General features: G+C 55.2%; 1 protein-coding gene across 1 annotated transcript in view; it reads right to left on the bottom strand.

The window, feature by feature from the left end:
- Positions 1-18,119, bottom strand: part of PLXNA4 (plexin A4) — a 417,569-nt gene that overhangs the window by 42,351 nt on the left and 357,099 nt on the right. The window contains exons 14-21 of the mRNA XM_032869059.1: positions 16,299-16,416; positions 10,846-10,982; positions 10,028-10,192; positions 6,945-7,038; positions 6,206-6,445; positions 5,402-5,548; positions 4,638-4,872; positions 1,693-1,835 (exon numbers count right to left, since the gene is read on the bottom strand). Of these exons, the coding sequence (XP_032724950.1) occupies positions 1,693-1,835; positions 4,638-4,872; positions 5,402-5,548; positions 6,206-6,445; positions 6,945-7,038; positions 10,028-10,192; positions 10,846-10,982; positions 16,299-16,416 (1,279 nt within the window). The remainder of the gene's footprint in view (positions 1-1,692; positions 1,836-4,637; positions 4,873-5,401; positions 5,549-6,205; positions 6,446-6,944; positions 7,039-10,027; positions 10,193-10,845; positions 10,983-16,298; positions 16,417-18,119) is intronic.

The raw sequence follows: 18,119 nt of genomic DNA, 5'->3' as shown, positions 1-18,119 counted from the left end.
GAGTACTGCAGTATTCAACCTGCACAAATGCCCATGAATTCCTATGGGAGAATGAACCCTATAATTCTCCTGCCACTGCCCTGGGCAGTTCTTGGGAGTGTATTGCCCTTGGGTGTGTGTGAAACTAGTGCCAAGCCTGGCCTGAGAGTCTGAGAATCTCTGGAGGGGCAAATGCCTATGGAAAGTTCATAGTCTTCAGCGGGCTAAACACCCTGGGATTTTGAAGCAGGTAAAAACGAAGCTGGAGAAAGGGGATAAATGGACGAGGAAAATGAATGAGAATGAGAGAGGGCACAGGCAACAAGGGTGAGACCAAGGGAATGGATAGAACATCATGATACAGACGATGTTCTCATTTGTATACATGAGGCACACGTATACCTAGCTATGCACACATGAGCAGATGTGCAGACAGAGGGAAAGGTGCATTCTCAGTGGGGACACAGAGCCCACCACCTATGGCCTCTGGAAGTGCCTCTGGATGTCTATCCACTGAGGAGCCTGTGGGACCCTCCTCCAGACAGAAGTGCCCATGAGCTCATCAGAGAAGCACACATGGGCACATGTTGTATTCAACAAACAGTTACGGAGAAATGCATGTGGGCCCCAGAGTCCCTGGGGGCTTGCTCTGCTGCCTATGGAAGGGCACAGCCTCCACAACCCCCTGGACAGCCCACGCAGACGTTCCCACAGAGGTCAGCACCTGCAAAACTGTGCAACTGCTGAGCGATGGGCCTGTTGTGATGTTACGGATGCTGTAAATCCTGGAATTAGTCTGATTCTCTGTTGTCAATTTGGCTGGAGATTTTTTGATCCATCCTAATAAGGGTCCAGAGCCCTGAGGCATGGACAGCGACGGGCAAAGTCTCGTCGTGGGGAGCACGGACCCTGAAGTCTGACTGCGGGACTCCAATCCCGGCCCCGCCCCCTCCCAGCAGGTGGCCCCAGAGTTCCCAGAATCCTTAGCATGGCTGCCCCGAAAGCGCACTGTCTTCAGCCTGCTTGTGACATATTAAATCAGCACATACATGAGGAGTCCTTAAAACTGGACCCGGAGATTGGTGAGCCGTCCACTGATGGCGATTATTCCTTGTGATTATTATGTTGCCCTGGTTTCCTCATTTGTATTTTTCACTTTCCTCTGATATTTATCTTTATGAGTCATCCCAAATCCCTTTTGGAACAAAGCGTAATATGAATATATGTATAAGCCAGACACTATGCTAGGCAGTAAGTGGGATAAAAATGTTCAAAAGATGAGGTCCTGCTGGTACAAAAGACGGTGATGTTCTTATCACGCACGCTCCCACCTCCCTTCCCAGCACATTTCTTATCTTGCCCACATATACTCACTGGGCACCAGCTACATGGGGAAATCCCTTACATCGTGGCTTCCTAAACAGGGGGCCATGAACTCATGACACTGTCTGGTTTTTGTGCATCAGTACAGGCTTTTCCTTCAACTTCCATTCAGTTCTCAGGGGATCCATGACCCTTACCTCAGACCTACACCCTTCTCTGCTCAGAGCCTCCCTGGCTTGGTCCCATTTCCTGCAGAGGGACTGGCTGGCTGGAGCCGACAAGTAGGGGAAGCCTCGGGCCAGTCATGTCCCCCTCCCTGGCCTCAACTTTCCCAGGGGCCATACTTGAAGGTCACGAACACCTTTCTCTACACTAACACCTGCTTCTCACCTCAAGGTCCCGGAGCACGGGGTGGTCTTCGATCCCGGGGAACAGCACCCGCATAGTGTAGGTTCTGTAGTCCAGGAAGGGGATCCCGGCTCCATCCAGGTCACTGGTCAGCTCGTGGATGTCCGTCTGTAGCTCGGCAAAAGCTGGCACAAAGAGAAGCCCGTGAGATGGCCGACTGGGGCAGACCCTGGGTCTGAAGGCTCAGAACCCTCCCCCAGACCCCCAGGAGAAAAAGGCAATGGGCTTCAGGTGTGCAGGAATAACATGGGATGTTTTAAGTGGCAGGGGTGAAACACTTAGGAAGGGGAGAAAGACGCTGCACAAAGAAGCTGGTCTAGGACCAAATCCCTTCCGAAGCATAGATGGGGTGGGGTGGGCTGTCCACAGATCTGTCCTGCTGCTGGGACCTGAAGGGCCTCCCCATCCAAAGATGAAGGGTTTGGGTTTGCAGAAAAGGCTGGAGGTGGGGGACTCTATAAGGGACAGGGGAGGGAGGGGAGAGGTTCCCAATTGGCTGTTCCCAATTCTGCATTTTTAAAGCGGTCTTCCTCTGAAACATTAAGAACAGTTTCTTCTGCGGACCCAGTTCTGGGCCAGGCAGCTCGCTGGAGCCATCAAACCACCCAGGCAGCCGGAGGAAGGCTCCACCACGCTAACATATTCCTTCTGGATAGATGTGCTGGCGTATCTTTATCCTTCCTTCCTCAAGGAGATGCCACTCAATGGTGATTTATGATCTGCATGTGGGCATGGCTGTCCGTGGAGGCAGCTCAGGCCTCCCGATGGTCATGGGGCAGCAAGACCCCCTTCCCTCTGGCCTCCAAGAAAGTCCAGCACATGGCCCAGGTGGTTAGATGGCGCCAAGGCTGTGACCACACTCGGTCGTGCGCACAGTCCCCTCCAGGGCCGCCTTCCACCCTGGGAGGCAGTCAGAAATGCCGCGCCGGGCCCTTCCCTGCTCGGCCTCTCCCCTGGGTACACGCACACGGACCGACACACATGCATGCCTGCCGCACATGTACGCTCGCCCCCAGCAAGGATGGATTAGCCCACGTTGGCAAAGAACAGCCAGCGGTCACTGATTACACGATCCTTCTTAATATTCCTAAAGACACCAGAATCAGGAAAAAGTCTTTTGTGGGCTCTGTTGATCCCACGAACACCATGCGGCTGGCCCGGGCACTGTGGATGGGGGCCCACTGCACCCCACAGTGCCAACCTGGGTCCTGGATCTCAGGTTCCTGGATCTTGAGGTTAGCAGTGCTGCTTCTTTGATAGAACAACGAAGACACCCCTACGGACCCTGGGGCCACTCTGTTCCCACACCCCTGGTCACCCTGACACACGGGGTCCCTGTCAAGGGAAGTGATTCCCGCATCCGAGTGGAGCGTACACCAGCATCTGTGCCATATGTGTATGGAAGGAGTCTGGAAGGTTTCTGGCCTGTACTGTCACCGAAACCTCTGATGAGTATGTGTTTGTGGGAATGTGTATCCTGTGCGTGTGAGCATTAGTGGGTGTGTGTATGTGTGAGCACACGAGTGACCGTCTGAGTGGGTGCGTATGTCGGTTGAGTGTGTGGGGCAGTGATGCACGCGTGTGTGTTTAGGCAGTGAAAGGCTTAGTTAGGCTGGGCCTCTTCTGGGTGGGTGTGTGGGTGACGTCCTGGCTTACTGTCAAGTCTCTGGGGAGTCACCTTCCCGGGAGCCAAGCTGCCCCTCATATGTCCGAGGACCAGCTCAGGGCGCCCTCACTCCCGGACAAATGCTTTCAAGGCTAATCTCTGCTTTACGTCTCCTGCTGTGCCCACTGGTATAGGAGAGCTCTCTCCTGAGCCAGAAGCCGAGGCCCTCTCCTTGTGCCTCCATGGACACACTGTGGCTGGGCATCCTGTCTGGCTGCTAATTCCTCCCTCTCCAGAACATTCTGAGAGGAACCTGGCTTCGCATTCCCCTCTCTACCCCCTCCCAGTTGGGGTGCTCAGCCTGCGGGGAGGAGAGGGAGGGAGGTTGGCTTTTTATCGGTCTGCAGCTTTCCTTCAAGTCACTAAGCGCCTCCAACATTCAAAGCCTCGCGCCTGCCATACATGAAAGAGATTCTAATCACTACACCTAATTAGAGGGAAGAGTACATTGCAGAGAAAAAAATTAAGCAGCGTAAATATAATAAAAGGCAGTAATTAACAGTCCCACAAGGCAGATGCTGTGTTGACAGCTAAGGATGTAGTGAGGGGATGGGACGGGCCCACATCCCCATCAGAGGGAGCCGTGGCTTCCCTGGTGGGGAGGACAGAGCCCCAGGTACAGGCCGGATTGACTCCGGGAGTAAATCTACAGCAAAGAAGGCGCGCAGACCCTCCCAGGATGACTCACGAAATGATATCCTGGGGGCGACAAGAGTCTGACTCCTAAATTTCCTTCCTGGATTTAGTGCTGCCGATTTCATATCATGGTAGTGTTGGCAATTATTTAAAAATACAAGTTGTGAAACTTCTTCTAAATCTCAAATCAGAGCTATGGCCGTACTGTCCTCCCAAAGGAATGGAGCTCAAGGTTGCTGGACACGTCAGGTCAAGACACCCCGAGCTCTCCCCCATGCCCCCGGGGCCAGGATTTGGGGGTGCCAACTGCCCTTGGGGGGTGTGAAAGGACCCCCCACACCTGAAGTGGGGTAAAGAGTTAAGAGGGCACCTCACAGGAGGGGAAGGGAAAGGGTGGGCCTGCTGGGATGTGGGAGAGAGGGAAGGGGTGCGCCTCGCGGGAGGGGAAGGGAAGGGGTGGGTCTGTTGGGATGAGGGCTGGGTCTGGACACAGCTGGGAGATGAGGCTCAGAGGTTAGATGCCCCGCCCGCACTCTGCCAGCCAGCTCCCAGCCCGCGGGCACGTGTGAGACGCGCATGCGCACGCGCATGGTTCCCACCCCCGTCCCGCGCCACCGCCCGGTACCTTCTTTGCACTCGAGCGCCACGCGCGACTCCAGGTTGTCCATCTGCATCTGCAGCCGCTTCAGCGTGAGGTCACTCTCACGGGACTTGCGTTTGTAGGCGATGAGGACGGCGACAATGAAGATGACCAGGAGGCCGCCGGCCACCGCGATGCTGACGATGGCGGGCAGGCTGAGCGGGCTGTCTGGGGCTACGTACACCATCCCCGGGGAGTACTCCATGCCCCCGACGCGGGCCTGCGGGCACAGCAGGCGAGAGGAAGCTGTGAGCAGGCGCAGAGCAGCGGGGGTGCCCGCAGCCGTGTCGATGAACTGGCCACGGGGCCGCACGGGAAAGGGCTCCGGGAAGGAGAGCCGTCACCGGCTGCAAGGACAGCTGAGGGGGTGTGTGGGGGCTGAGCGGGGTTCCGGATGGCTCAGAGATGGGAAGCCCCGCGGCACCCAGGACTAGCGCTGTCATCATCTTAAGCAAACAGCACAGAGCCGGGACCTGAAGTCTGACACGACTTCAGTGAGTGGCTCCCTGAGATTCATCCCAGGGTAAGGACGGGAGACAGGGGCACAGTGCATGATAAGATGGACCTCCTCCGGCCAGCAACGGTCCCCTCCTGCAAGGGCCTCCTGCCTGTAGCAGGCAGTACACATATCATTCATGCTGCTTTGCCTTGCTCTCACTGTAGCACCGGCCAGGATCCACTCCTGGTCTACTAGTGCTCCGGCATCCCTAGCTCCTGTCCCATCCAGAACGGGGCCCCGCCAGGCTCACCATCACTTTGTGCCTGCCGATGAGGTTGGGGGACTCGCAGAGCAGCTGCACGTCGGACACTGTCACGGCACATGGCTTCTCCCCGACCAGCACGGTGTAGTTCAGCTTCACGTTGCCCCCAGCCACGGGGGGGATCAGGTTCTTGCCCTGGAGGGACAGGGAAGCCCTGCTTTGTACCCCAGAGTGAGGACCATAGCTACCAGCTGGCCGCCAAGTCCCCCCACCCAGAGGTCCCGTCCTGCTGCTGAGCTGGGGGAGAGCCCACCTTCCATAGCAAGTCCGAAAACCTTGTGACGCCTACACTGCCATTCCCCCTTCCTCAGCGGGGAGTCAGTCATCAAGGCACTCTCTAGCTTATCCAAATGCTGCCTCAGGACACTTCTCAACACAGAGCTATGGTCAATCATGACCAGTGGATTCAAACCGTCATAGGAGTTACAAGTTATTTGCTACCCACGCTCCAAAGAAGCCCTTCACTGTGGTTTGCAAAGGGCTCCATGGGAGGAAGCAGGATGAGCCTCTGACCTCCCAGGTTCTGGACTCTGGGGACAAAGGAAGCTTGGGGGTCAGAGGGCCAGGATGGCTCCAACTGCCCTGATTCAGTCTCTAAAGGGAGTTTGCCTCTCAATACAAACTCAGAGACAGTGTTTTCTGTACTCTGGACTATAAGACGACCACTGCGAGGGACTCCAGGGATGAAACTGGGCTTGAGCCCATGACTTCTGGTCTCTCTCTGTGACTTGAAAACCCATCCCCTACAGCAGCGTCCTTGCTTCCCACCACCTGCCCATGACCTCCATCTACCTTCAGGATGATGGGCGTGCCGGGCTTGAGCTCCAGGATTCCTGAGGGCCCAAAGGCCTCGAACACAGGGTTGGGGTAGTAAGTGAAGTTGGTCTTATTGAGGATTAGCAGGGACTGGACATTATCCAGGATGAAGCCGAACTCCTCAGGCCTCTCGGTCAGGTCGGACTGGTGGTCGGGCCCCAGAGCAAGAGCTGGAGCCTGGCAGGTCATCTCAGTAGCATTCAGAACCTCACAGAGCTGGAGGGGCCAGAGAGGAAAGACCATGCGGTGTCTGGACCTACACAGCCCCCAGCACATGCAGCAGGATTCCCTCTAGGCTGGGATACAGCATGGGGTTGACGTGGGACGGTTACGGATGGGTCACTGCCCCTCTGCAGCCAGGACCACGGAATGTGGCCACTCGAGGACTCAGCTCTGCAGCTGGGACCCGCCTCTGTGCCCTGTGTGTGCCCACAGGGTATGGAGGGGATGAGGGTATCTCTGAGCTAAGGAACAGTCCTGGGGTCTAAAAGATGGAGGACTAAGGGTATGAAACCCCAGAAACCCCCTAAGTGATTGCTCCTCCATGCCTGTACCTCAAGGTACGAAAATGCCCTCTCATCTTCTCCCTCATCTCACCATCCCAGTGCTGGGGGCTGTCATGTGCAATGGGTCCTCTGGGTCGGGGTGGCCTTCCCGACTTCGGATACCCCATGCCCTTTGGGAAAGTGACATGTTGAGCCACCTCTGCACTCACATTGATGTGTTCCTTTCCTCCATGCTTGGCCCGGATCTGGGGGTTCTGTATGAGGTCCAGGTGAGTCCCCCACACAGCAATGGGTGTGTTTCCACTGACCGGGGGGAAAGAACAAGGAGGCGTGTTAGCACAGGGATGGGAACAGCAATGGCGCTTGATGACCACGATGACGATGATGAGGCTGGGCTCCAGCATTAAAGGCAATGACAACCAGGAGGCGTGATAATGTTCACAGGGACAATGGTGGCACTGACCGAATAATAATAAGGATGAACTTTCAGCAGCCAAGGGACAACAGTGATGACCGGAGGTCTGTGGCGGTCCCACTCTGAGCATATCCAGAGTGTGGACACCCGCGGAGGCCCTGGAGCCTCCTGACCTGAGTCAGATGCTTCTCTGTAGCCCCCTGGGGTCTCTCCTCCAGCCCTCACCAGTCCCAGGGAGATTTCCACACTGGCTTCAGTCTAATGAAAGCATTGCTCCAGGATGTCCCCCACCAGACCCTCCAGGATCAGAGCACAGTCTCCTCCTCAAGGCCATCACTACAGTTTCACCCTGGAAGCTTCCGTCCACTGAGATCTGGGAAAGGGAAAGGCCCAGACACCCAGGAGCCTCATGTAGAAATGCAAACAGCCAATGTCCCAGGCCCCAGGTCTCCTGGATCCTGGGTGTCAACCAGCTACGGAGGAGGAGACAGCAGGAGATTCCCCTTTGCATAGCTTTTCAAAGAAAACCTGGGTGCCACTGCCATATGCGGGGGTCTAAGAAGCTGACCCGAGGCAAGGGCTATCTTCCTTGGGGGCTACTCAAAAGAAGGGGACAAGTCACTTTCTCCACAATCCTGAGAGTATCTTCAAGAAGAATCCTACCGTCTGGAACAGTTAGTTATAAGCTTGGTGAGTGAAGAATCATGACACCCACAGCCATGTCTCCCTCTCTGTGCCTCTGCCCGTCTCTATACTCCCCAGTATTCCCTGTGCTCCACCTGCCCTCCTACTCCCACACACACGTGTGTGCGCGCACACGCACACACACACACACACTCACGCATGCAGGAAGAGTCCTATAAAACCCAGACAGGCTCTTCTGCCCATGGCCGTGTTCCAGAGTGAGATTCTGCTATCTGGCCATCTCCCAATCTTCTTAATCATGAATTCCACACGCATTTAAGAACCGCCCCCCGTGGTGAGCAGCCCAGGCTGTTGGGAGTAGTGCACAGCACACTCGGCAGGGCTCCTGCCCCATCAGAGAACCTGTTCACTGCGGCAGAAACTCTAGAGCCTGGTGGGAGGCCCAGATCGTGCTTGCAACCTCCCTCTTGTTGTGAATGTGACTCAGGGTCAGCTATGATGCCTCAGTTTCCGTGCTGGCGACTTGAGGACGAGCTCAGTGAAGCCAGGCTGTGAATTCCTCAGGGAGCTGCACAGTTTGTCTAGACCAAGGGCTACACCAACTTCCTGGATTCACCAGGCCCTGGGGGCAAATCCCAGAAGAGCTTTCTACAGACTCTGCCCCTCTCTGGGCCTTGTAGCATCTACTTTAAAATCACGGCTAAAGCTTATAAAGTTTGGGTCTTAGGGAGTAAGGACAATCCAATCTCATGTCCACAGAGGCTGCCTTTCGTGGACATAAGGCCGGGGGTGGCAGACTTTCCTGGAAAGGGCCAGAGAGTAAATATTTTCGGCTTCCCAGGACATACGGTCTGTTGCAGTAACTCATCTCTGCTGCTGTGGTGAGAAAGCAGCTATAGACAAAACATAAAGCGATGAGCATGGCTGTGTTCCAATAAAACTTTATTCATAAAAGGAGGCAGATGGCCAGCTCTGGCCCCCAGGTTGGAGTCTGCCGACCCCGCCTTTAAAAAACCAGAGACTGCTCTCTGAACTGGACTTGTCCCTGATCCCTGCTTCAGCCACGGAGACCACATCTTCACGTTCTCCCCCTTCCCCTGATGTCAGACGCCCTCTAGAACTGAAGCCAACCATGGGGAGGGCTGAGGACTGGGCCAGGGGCAGCAGGAGAGAGCTGAGCCAGGCACTGCCTGTGCCCGTGCACCTGGCTTAGCCCTCCCAGTGTCCCGGGAGGGAGTTGACGGATGAGAAACCATGGGCCCAGAGAAGTCAAGTCACCTTTAAGGTCATCCGGCTGGCCTGAGCCAGCTCCTTCTGACCCCAAGCCCTGGTGCATCCCCCCTCGGCTCCTGATACAGCAGGTTCCCCATGGGCAGCAGGGGCCGTGCTGTCAGGGTGCTCTCTGCTGCACCTTCCCATTATGCTGCACTTCTGCAATTCCCTCCCTGAAGTGAGATGCCACGCTCCGGAGCCCCACCAAGTGGCGGACTGGGAGGGTCCTCAGGGCTCCTGGAATTTCCAAAGCCCCCCCGTGAAGTTCTCAAGATGGGAGGCCAGAAAGGTATACAGCTGGTGCAAGACAGCTCGTGACTGGCTGAGCGAGTGGTGGCCCTAGAGGGTCCTTCCATAAGAGCACACACCCAGCTCCTTCCCAGACACGTGCTCTCTGTACTTGTGTTGGCCAGCAGTGGCGGAAAGAATGGGAACAAGACCCAGTCCCTGTGCCGGAGGAGTCTGCAGTAGAGGGAAGGATGAAGAAGCAGACCCCTTGGGGTCACGTCAGAGCAGGATAGAGGGACAGCAGGAGGTTACAGAAGCCCAGAGAAGGGGCCTCTGCATTGGACCCTGGTGGTCAGGACACACTTTTGCTCAAGGGCAGGCCACAGACAAGTTGAATCTGACCTTACACTTTCTCCTCCATCCCTTGGTAGGACTGGAATTATTGCCCGCATCTGGGAACAGGACTGGCAACCCCCAGCCCTCACCGTGATGCGATCATGGCCTCCGGGGGGGGCTGGGGGGGACCAAATCCTCAGATGACAGGCTATGGGCTCTTGCTGACTGGAGCTCGGGCTCTGGGGCCAGGGCCCACTGACAGGTACTGTCTGTGGAAGGAGGGCACCCTGGCAGGAAGCTCTGATTCATCAGTCCTCCAAGCAGAACTGGGCTCCGAGACTGTCCTTGGCTCTCTGAGAGTCGAGGAAGGACAGCCGAGGGCAGGGCCACGCCTACCTGACGATGCTCCACTCCGGCTCGATGCGCACAATGGTGGGGTCCTCCACGTACTGGAAGAACAGGTCCTGGTGGATACTGGCCTTGTCCACTTGCACCATCACCTTCATTTCCAGCACCTCGTCTGAGGACGTGGTGTTGCAGACGATATAGGACGGAGAGCGTCTGCAGGGAGGGCGGACATGCAGCTGGGCTCCCGGGGGCTGAAGGGGACAGCAGTCCGGGCGGCCATCGCCGCCCCCCCCCCCCAACCCCTCTCTGCTCCCAGGCTCCTCAGAGGCCATGGTGAGCACTGCCCCGGGTGGAAAGCTCCAGGCACTACTGACAAACACCCTCCACCAAATCCACCAAACGGGTTCCCCTGAGACCTCTTTTCAACGAAGCCTCATCCTTGGGCCCCGTCTTGTCCCTGCCAAACCCCATTTTTAGTAAGAATCTTGCAAAGTGGGGTCAGCCAGAGTCCCCCGACCCTGGGCACCTGATCACCCCGGGCTGCCTGCAGCAAGAACCCTGTTCAGTCAGTTTAGCAAGAATCTTCCCATTCCTGCTGCTGCTTCTTACTCATTTCACACCAGTGGCCAAACATCAGGCGACAGCAGGAATGGCCTGGCGGGGGAAGGGCTGCCTGGCAGGTCTCCAGACTTAGCCAGAAACATCCACAGTCAGGTATAATCATCCCTCAGAGAGAACGGCCACTTTCTCAGGGAGGAGAAATCACTTTCAAGAGGTGAGCCCTGGAAGTTTGCAGCCCTGGGGCAGCCCTACGGGCCCCACCCTCTGGGCTGTGAATCCCTGAGGCCTGCCTGGAGGTGAGTTACCTGTGGAAAAGGCAGGGCTGCTTCCCAAACATCACCACCACGTTGCTGCCCGCATTCAGGTTGGTACCCGTGATGGTCACTTGGGTGCCCCCAGACATGGGCCCCCGCCTGGGCTTCAGGTCCGAGAGAGTCAGCGTCTGTGCAGGAAAGGATCTGGCCTGAGACACCACCAGGACAGGGTCTGAAGAGGCAGCACCCCACTCCCAGAGCCGCTCAGTAACAGAGACCTCCCAACGGAGCCCACGAAGTCGTACAGGGCTTGTGTGGGTAAGCAACGCTCTGGACCCTGAGAGTTTACACTTCTCTATTAAGAACAGTAATGGTAACAGCTGCCTTGTGCTGGTGTTTTAACTGGCAGGCTTTATCTCTTCATCTGTCTCTATATGATGTAGGTGCCCAGTCAATTCTACAAAGTAGGATTATTAACCATTTTACAGAAGAGATTTAGAGATGTGAAATAAGGTTCCCAAAATCACACAGCTAAAAAGTGGTACGTCTGAGACCTGACTGCAGAGCTCTGGCTCTCTACCCCTCTCCAGCTGCTTTTGGGAAGGTGAGGAGCTCCTTGTGAGGGCCTCTTCCGGAGAGCTGCCCCAACACCCAGAAGCCAGAGCCATGGGTCCTGAAGGCCCCAGGAAAACCTGGGAGGAGAAGCGAAGGAGGGTCAGGGGATGGAGGGAGGATGGCTGGAGGGGGCATCTGTGAGCTGAGAATCTGGAGTTGCAGGTTGGCTCTTTCATTAGCATTTTAATGGAGACAACTTTCCTCAGTCCCAGGTGAGAAGCTTGTATCTGCATTTAAATGAAGATTTCTCTCTCCCCTGCCCCTTAAAGAATTTCCCACCAAAAGTTGAACCTACTTGGCTCCCAGCCTTCAGGCCACCTCCTCATGGAGAGGCCCCAATCCCTAACAGCTCAGGGAGAGAGGAGGAGCCCCAGTGACCTGGTCTGCTCGCTGACCCTGGCCCCCCAGGGTCTTCCCCGCACACTCCCAGGGCCCACCCGTCCCGCTGCCCACCGGGTCCCTGCAGACCCTGAGCCTGGCATTCCCCTAGCACCCATAAAGGGAAGGAATGCTTCATTCCAGAGCCACTTCTGGCCCAAATGAGACCCGGATGAGGGTGGAGTAAGGCCTTGGGAAGAGCCTTGGTTTCTTGGCTCGGCCGAGATTTTGCTGTGTGTCCCAGGACAAGTCTTGTAACCTCTCTGATTGTAAAATCAGAGAGCAAGGTCAAAACTGAGTTATCTCAAAGGCGCCTGCTGGTTTTCTGCTTCTGTAACTCAGGGTCATACCCCACAAATGGTGCCTCTGTCCCACTGTCTGGAAGGGAAAGAGAGTGCAGTCTGTGCAACGCAAGGGTGGTCCTAGAGATAGAATCAAAACCCAGGCAAGTTCAGATAGATGTCGGTGGGAGCCACATGGAAAGAAGAGCCTGTGGCAGTCTCCGGCAGCCTGTGGGTGGGGTTCTAGAAGAGACGGAAATGAGTAATCCTTGCTGGCTCTGCACTGGGGGGCTGGGTAGGGGAATTATTTTGGGGTGAGGAGAAGATGACACGGAGGCATGTTTTCAAGTCGTGAGAAATGATTAATTATTTAAGTCATGCTTCATAAATATTTCATGATGGGTTTGCACGGGAAATCAAATTCTGTATTATTTGCCACCTCTTCTCTTGGCTCCCAGCTGGAGGTAGGAAAGGGAAAGTTTCCCTCCATGCAGATCTCTAGGGCAAACCTGGGGACAAGACCAAGAGTGCTGATCCCCTGGCCTTGGCCTTTGGGTTTTGGGTGACTAAACCCAAACCTCAGAGTCTGGCCTCATTTTTGGAGGGAAACTGAGTTATTAGACCCAGACCTTACGCCCAACCTCAGCACTGGGAAGGGCTCCCCAGTATGTCCCAGATCCCGAGAGGCACCCCTGGAAGGGGCTCTCCAATGTGCCCCAAGTCCCCAGAGGACCTCTGGGAAGGGGTTCTCTAGTGTCTCAGGACTCCAGAGGAGTCAGGGGCTTCTGTGTGCCCCCTGCAAGCTGCCTAGCAGGGCAGGAAGGCAACCACGGCTCTGAGATGCTGGGGAGCATGAGACATGGTCCTTCTGTCATTCCTCACCTCCCAGGTGACCCTCATTCTCACTCTAGCCCCTAGGAGCTCTGTGGGGACAGCCTCAGTGACTGGACCCTTAAAAGCACACTGGGGACTGGGGACGAAATGGAGGTTTCCTCTCTGAAAGTCTTCCCCAGGACCGTTCCTCAGAGGTAGCCCTCAAACAAAAAGGCACACAAATCTTGGAGTCCCACGGCCCCACTGGACCAATGCAGTTTGCCTTGTGGCAGCCTCACCTTTTCCTGACCTGTCTTTGCGCTCCCACCTCTTTTCTTCCTGCCAACCCCTTTCCCTCTCCACCCCTTTTGCTCCCATCTTTGGTTTCTCTCCCATACCTCATGCCAGGGTTAGCGTCCCACCACTCCACACTCATACCGAGCATCACATTCTGCCTCATACAGATCCTGCCTCCCCACCCAGCTTCTTCCCTGAAGCCTCGCCTTGATGCCCTGCCTCTCACCACATCCTGTTTCCAGAGCGGAAACAGTCACGCAGGCCAGACTGGACTTACCTGCGAGCAGAAGCAGCTTCTGAATACGACATAGGCTCATTATAAGAATTAAACCTGAAACCACACATCGTATAGATAGGTACATGGGATCTGTTCTCTAAGTTCTGTTTGTCCTAGGCCAGTTCTGTTTGTCCTCAGTCTGGGCTGAGTTAGAATCTCAGGGGGACTTAGCTCAGGGTCAGCGGGGAGGGGGGGCACTCTGGAACCTTCGCTTTAAAGCCCCTCGGGAGATTCCAACACACGAGGAGGTTTAGAACTGCCTAAGCACCATGGGGGCTAACAAAGCAGCAAGCAGCCAGGGCTTCATCTCCAAAGACTTACTGGTCTGAACAGAGGAGCCGGGGGTCCCAGACGCAACACCCAGGGCCATGTGGGCAGGCAGACGGCATGGCATCCCCCGTGAACCACGGAACCGTGGGGGCTGTGGGCTGTGTGTGCAGAGAAGGCGTGGAGGGGCTCGTGAGCAGGGCTTGGACTAATGAGGAGGGTCCGGCTTGGGGCAATGTGGGGAAGGAGATGGAGAAGGGAGAGGAGTCCGGCCATGCGAAGCCTGGGAAACGGGACTGGATAGACAAGGCGGACCAGACCACGGAGCCTGGACGGCAGCTGGGGGCAGCGGCGCCCTGGGTTCTCCTTGCCGTGGGGGCTAACCAGATGGAAACCGTATTCTGCAGGGCCAGATGGACTAGAATGGGTTCACACCTCTACATTCAGGGATTTAAGGAGGTCACTGCAGCAGCCAGGAGAATGGGCAAAGTGAGACTCCAGGCCGTCGTGGTGATGGGGTGGCTGAAATCTGGAGCTAAGGGAAGCTGAGCCACAGTCCACCCGAACTGTGGCCCGGGGACAAGCCCCTGACAGAAGTTGGCAAGTGAGGGGGACTCACTCTTTTTGGGAGCGGGCAGCCGGGGCGGGTGAGGGAGGTGACGGCCGGACAGCCAGGGATCAGTGGCCTTGGAGTGAGTCACGGAGGGGAGACATGGCAGAGACGACTAACTCCCAAAGGAAGCTTCAGCCATCCCTGGTACTGTCCATTTGTCACTGCCGAGTGAGTGACACCAGGATGCAAACTGCTGGTGGGCAGGGGTTGACTGGAGGAGGAAGCCCAGTGCTCCCTTTGGCCACGTGGGGGGCCTCCTCCCTGCTCCTAGGGTGGCTTCAGAGGTGGATGTCATGCCCAAGTTTGGCATGCCCCCCACACCTCCCACACTTGGGGAGCCCTGTCTCTGCCTTTGTCTCTGTCTCCTTCCCCCTCAGGATCTCGACTCGGCTGGATGGACGATCTCTGTATAGACCAGCTACATCCTACGCAGTATACACAGCCTCTCTCTCTATTGCTGTATCGCTCACTGTGTGCAGGTGTGCTGGGTTTCATGGGGAAACTTTCTCAGATCCTTTGAGAAGAAGGTGGGGGTGCGAATCCTGAAGAGATGGGGAGCCCAACACGCCCATCACACACATGTGTCCTTCTACATGGGTTGCTGCACGCAGCGTGCCCAACTGTGTGTAGAAGGAGGGGAGCTTTTCAAGAGTAGGGGAGGGAGCAGAGAGAGCAGGGTGTTGGCGGGAGGAGGCCTCTGATGCACATTCCGCACATTCCTCTGGAGCAGGATCCCCACCACAGTCAGGGTCTGAGTCACCCCTGGACACCCACAAGCCAGGGCCACCAAATTATATTATAAGATTCAACCAATGAAGCAAATGTTTATGGAACAATCTACAGGAGGAGGGGGGTGCAAGGTGGTAAATAGTTATCAGGTGAAGGGAGAAAGGAGGAGTAGGGGGAGGACAGTAGAGGAGGAGGAGGGCAGGAGCGGATGGCGGGTGGCGAAAGGGAGCTTCACCTCATGGCTCCCTGTGATGTGCTCTGGAGCATTTGATGCCCAGGCATAAAGTCCATCACTTCAGGCTCCCGGCTTCCAAAAACAGCAGGGGACCCTGAGGAAACGATCCCATCACAGCTGTCATTAGCCCCCGAAGTGAACTGGACAGACAGTTTGGAAAACGAGGCAGTGTGCAGGGCACACAGTGTGAGACGCACATGCCTCCCGCATGCCCAACGTCGCGAGATCGAGCGGTCCCCAGTGCCCCTGCCCCCCACAACCCTTCACCAGGGGCTGCCTCATGAGGGTCCCAGCTGGAGGGAACGTGGGGATCAGGGTGGGGTCTGCAGACAGGCCATGGGAAGGGAAGGGAAGGGAAGGGAAGGGAAGGGTGTGCAGTGAGAGGTAGCGGTGCGGTCAGAGGAAGGCGGAGTGGGGGTGCAGGGGTGGTGTGGGATGGGGGTGGGGTTAAGGAGGTCATGGGATGTGGGACATGGGGAAGGTGGGCTGAACGTGGATGACGGGATAGAACTGATGGGGTGTCAGTGTACCTGGAAAGGGCAGGGTACAGTAGCCACGTGGGCATAGAAACCGTGCGGGAGATGAGAGAAGGGCTGCTTTATGTAATTGTCACCACAGTACTGTGGGGTAGATGCACGTCTCTGCACCCCCATTTTAGAAATGAAGACACTGGGAGGTTACGCAATGTCCCCACGTTCGCCTAGTGAGTAAGTGGCAGAGTCAGGGCTCCCCTCCCGGCCCAGACACACTGCCACTCAGCCTGAGGGGGACGCTGGGCCCGACAGCGACAGCCAGGGCGGCTTCCCTGGATCGGGGCCTGGCACAGCATGGTTTGGATTTGAATCCGACCTTTCGGATTTCCGGGGCTGTGCTCTCATGCTGCAGAGCAGACTCCCAAGAGCTGCTCGGGGTCTGCCCACAGAGGTCTAGCGGGGCCCGTAACCATGGTCATGTGGTCTCTGGCCCGTGCCAGGGCAGGTCTGGACGGTCGGGACTCACCATGAAGTAATAGAGTTGTGAGGACCGAGCCATGAACTCGGGGCGACACACGGCCACACAGATCTCCACAAAGCCTGCGTGCTGGCTGGGCTTGGCCTCCCCCATCTCACACACGATCCTGTAGGGAAGAGAGGACAGGTGAGGACATGCTCACAGCAGAGTCACAGGACTCCCAGGTGTGACCCCAGGGCCCCACACCTCCCCTGGCCCTTCTCTGCAGTCGGGTCTCAGGGATGGGCTGGGGAGGCGGAGGGGAAAGACACCCCGATTCTTCCCTGCAAGGCTCCTCTTTGGTCCAGGGGAAATGAGGAAATGCAACGTGCAGGGGTCTCCATGGGGAGACCGCCTCCACTGTCAAGTGCGGAGCCTAGGGGAGGGTCCATGTGTTCTGACCCCAGACACTCAGTCCCTCATTCAGGAATTGTCCCCTCAGTTGTGAATCAGAGGGCAGGGAACATTTCAGCCAAACAGCTTAGGGAACCTGGCTGTAAGGGCCCAGAGAGGAAGTGACCTTCCCAAGGGTCCACAGCATGTCGGACAAGGACCCTGGAGCAGACTTGAGGTTTGCAGACCCTCATCCAGGGGCACTTGGTTTCTACTGCATGGGACTGCCTCATTTGAGTGTTTTTGTCCCCAGCCCTGGCCAGGTTCTTGGTTGGGAGGAGACACTCCTGCTTGAGGGGCGGGGAAGGGGTGGACGAGAGCTATTCCTTTTCAAAAGCATTCATGCTTTTAATTTTAAAATTTGTTCATACCCCTTGAAAACAAGACAGTACAGAAGTGTGACAGTAAAAATAAGTGTCCCTTTCCTCACTCTTACTCTCTTTTCAAACTTTGAGATATATATATATATATATATATATACACACACACACACATATACACACACACATACATATGTATATATGCCTGTAGACCAGTCTCTAGATCTACACAAACATATGTAATATATATAATATATATAATCTCCATATTACAAATGAAGAAACCGAGGCACAGAATATATATACTTATATAAATATATATATGACTTAACATAAAAGTGAAACTTAACTCCCCACTGTCCCAAACCTGGTCATTTTACTGCACAGCCTAGCGCACTTGCCCCATGTGGCCACAGCTCCTGGGTCCTTTCTGACAGCGTCATAGGACTCCATGCCTCGGCTCCACAATTGTGTATTTATTCAGCCTCCCACTGATGGATATCTAACTTCCCCCGATTTTTCTCCTACTTCAAATAACCCTCCCAAATGAACCAACTTATACACATATCCTCAAGCATTGCATATTTATTAGAATATGGCTCTGAGTGGGGAGCTGGTGGGGTCATTGTTTATGTAAGTGACGTTTGATAGGTGTTGGAAGATAATGGTCCCACAGGGTTGTTACTGATTTGTACTTCTGTCAAAAGCAATCGAGCGAGATTATTTCACTCTTTTGCCAACACTAGATATTATCAATCCCTTGAAAGTTTTTCCAATATAAAAGGGAAAGAAGATTTTCTTTTCCTGTCATTTTTATTATCCTGATTGCTAGTGACTTTGCAGATATTTGCAAGTATGTGTGTGTGGTTGTAAAAAAAAAAAAAAAAAACTTAGATAGCCTTTCCTTTGACTGCTTTGAAGCTGTCTCTTTATATTGCTAATGAATTGTCTTTTTGTAGGAGCTGCAGAATGAGGAGTGTTAACTTTTGTTTCTAGTAAGTATCCCAATTATTTTCCCCCTGGCTTGTCATCTGTATTTCAACTTTGTTTATAATGCCTTTTGCCGCACTGAAGTTTAAAAGTGTCTGTGGCTCAGCGGCTCCTTCTTTTACTTGAT

The sequence above is a fragment of the Lontra canadensis genome, unplaced genomic scaffold (genome assembly GCF_010015895.1).
Source record: "Lontra canadensis isolate GAN:19392208 unplaced genomic scaffold, GSC_riverotter_1.0 scaffold2, whole genome shotgun sequence".
NCBI lineage: Eukaryota > Metazoa > Chordata > Mammalia > Carnivora > Mustelidae > Lontra > Lontra canadensis.
Note: the sequence above shows the minus strand (reverse complement) of the source record. Positions and strands in the feature narration are given on the sequence as shown.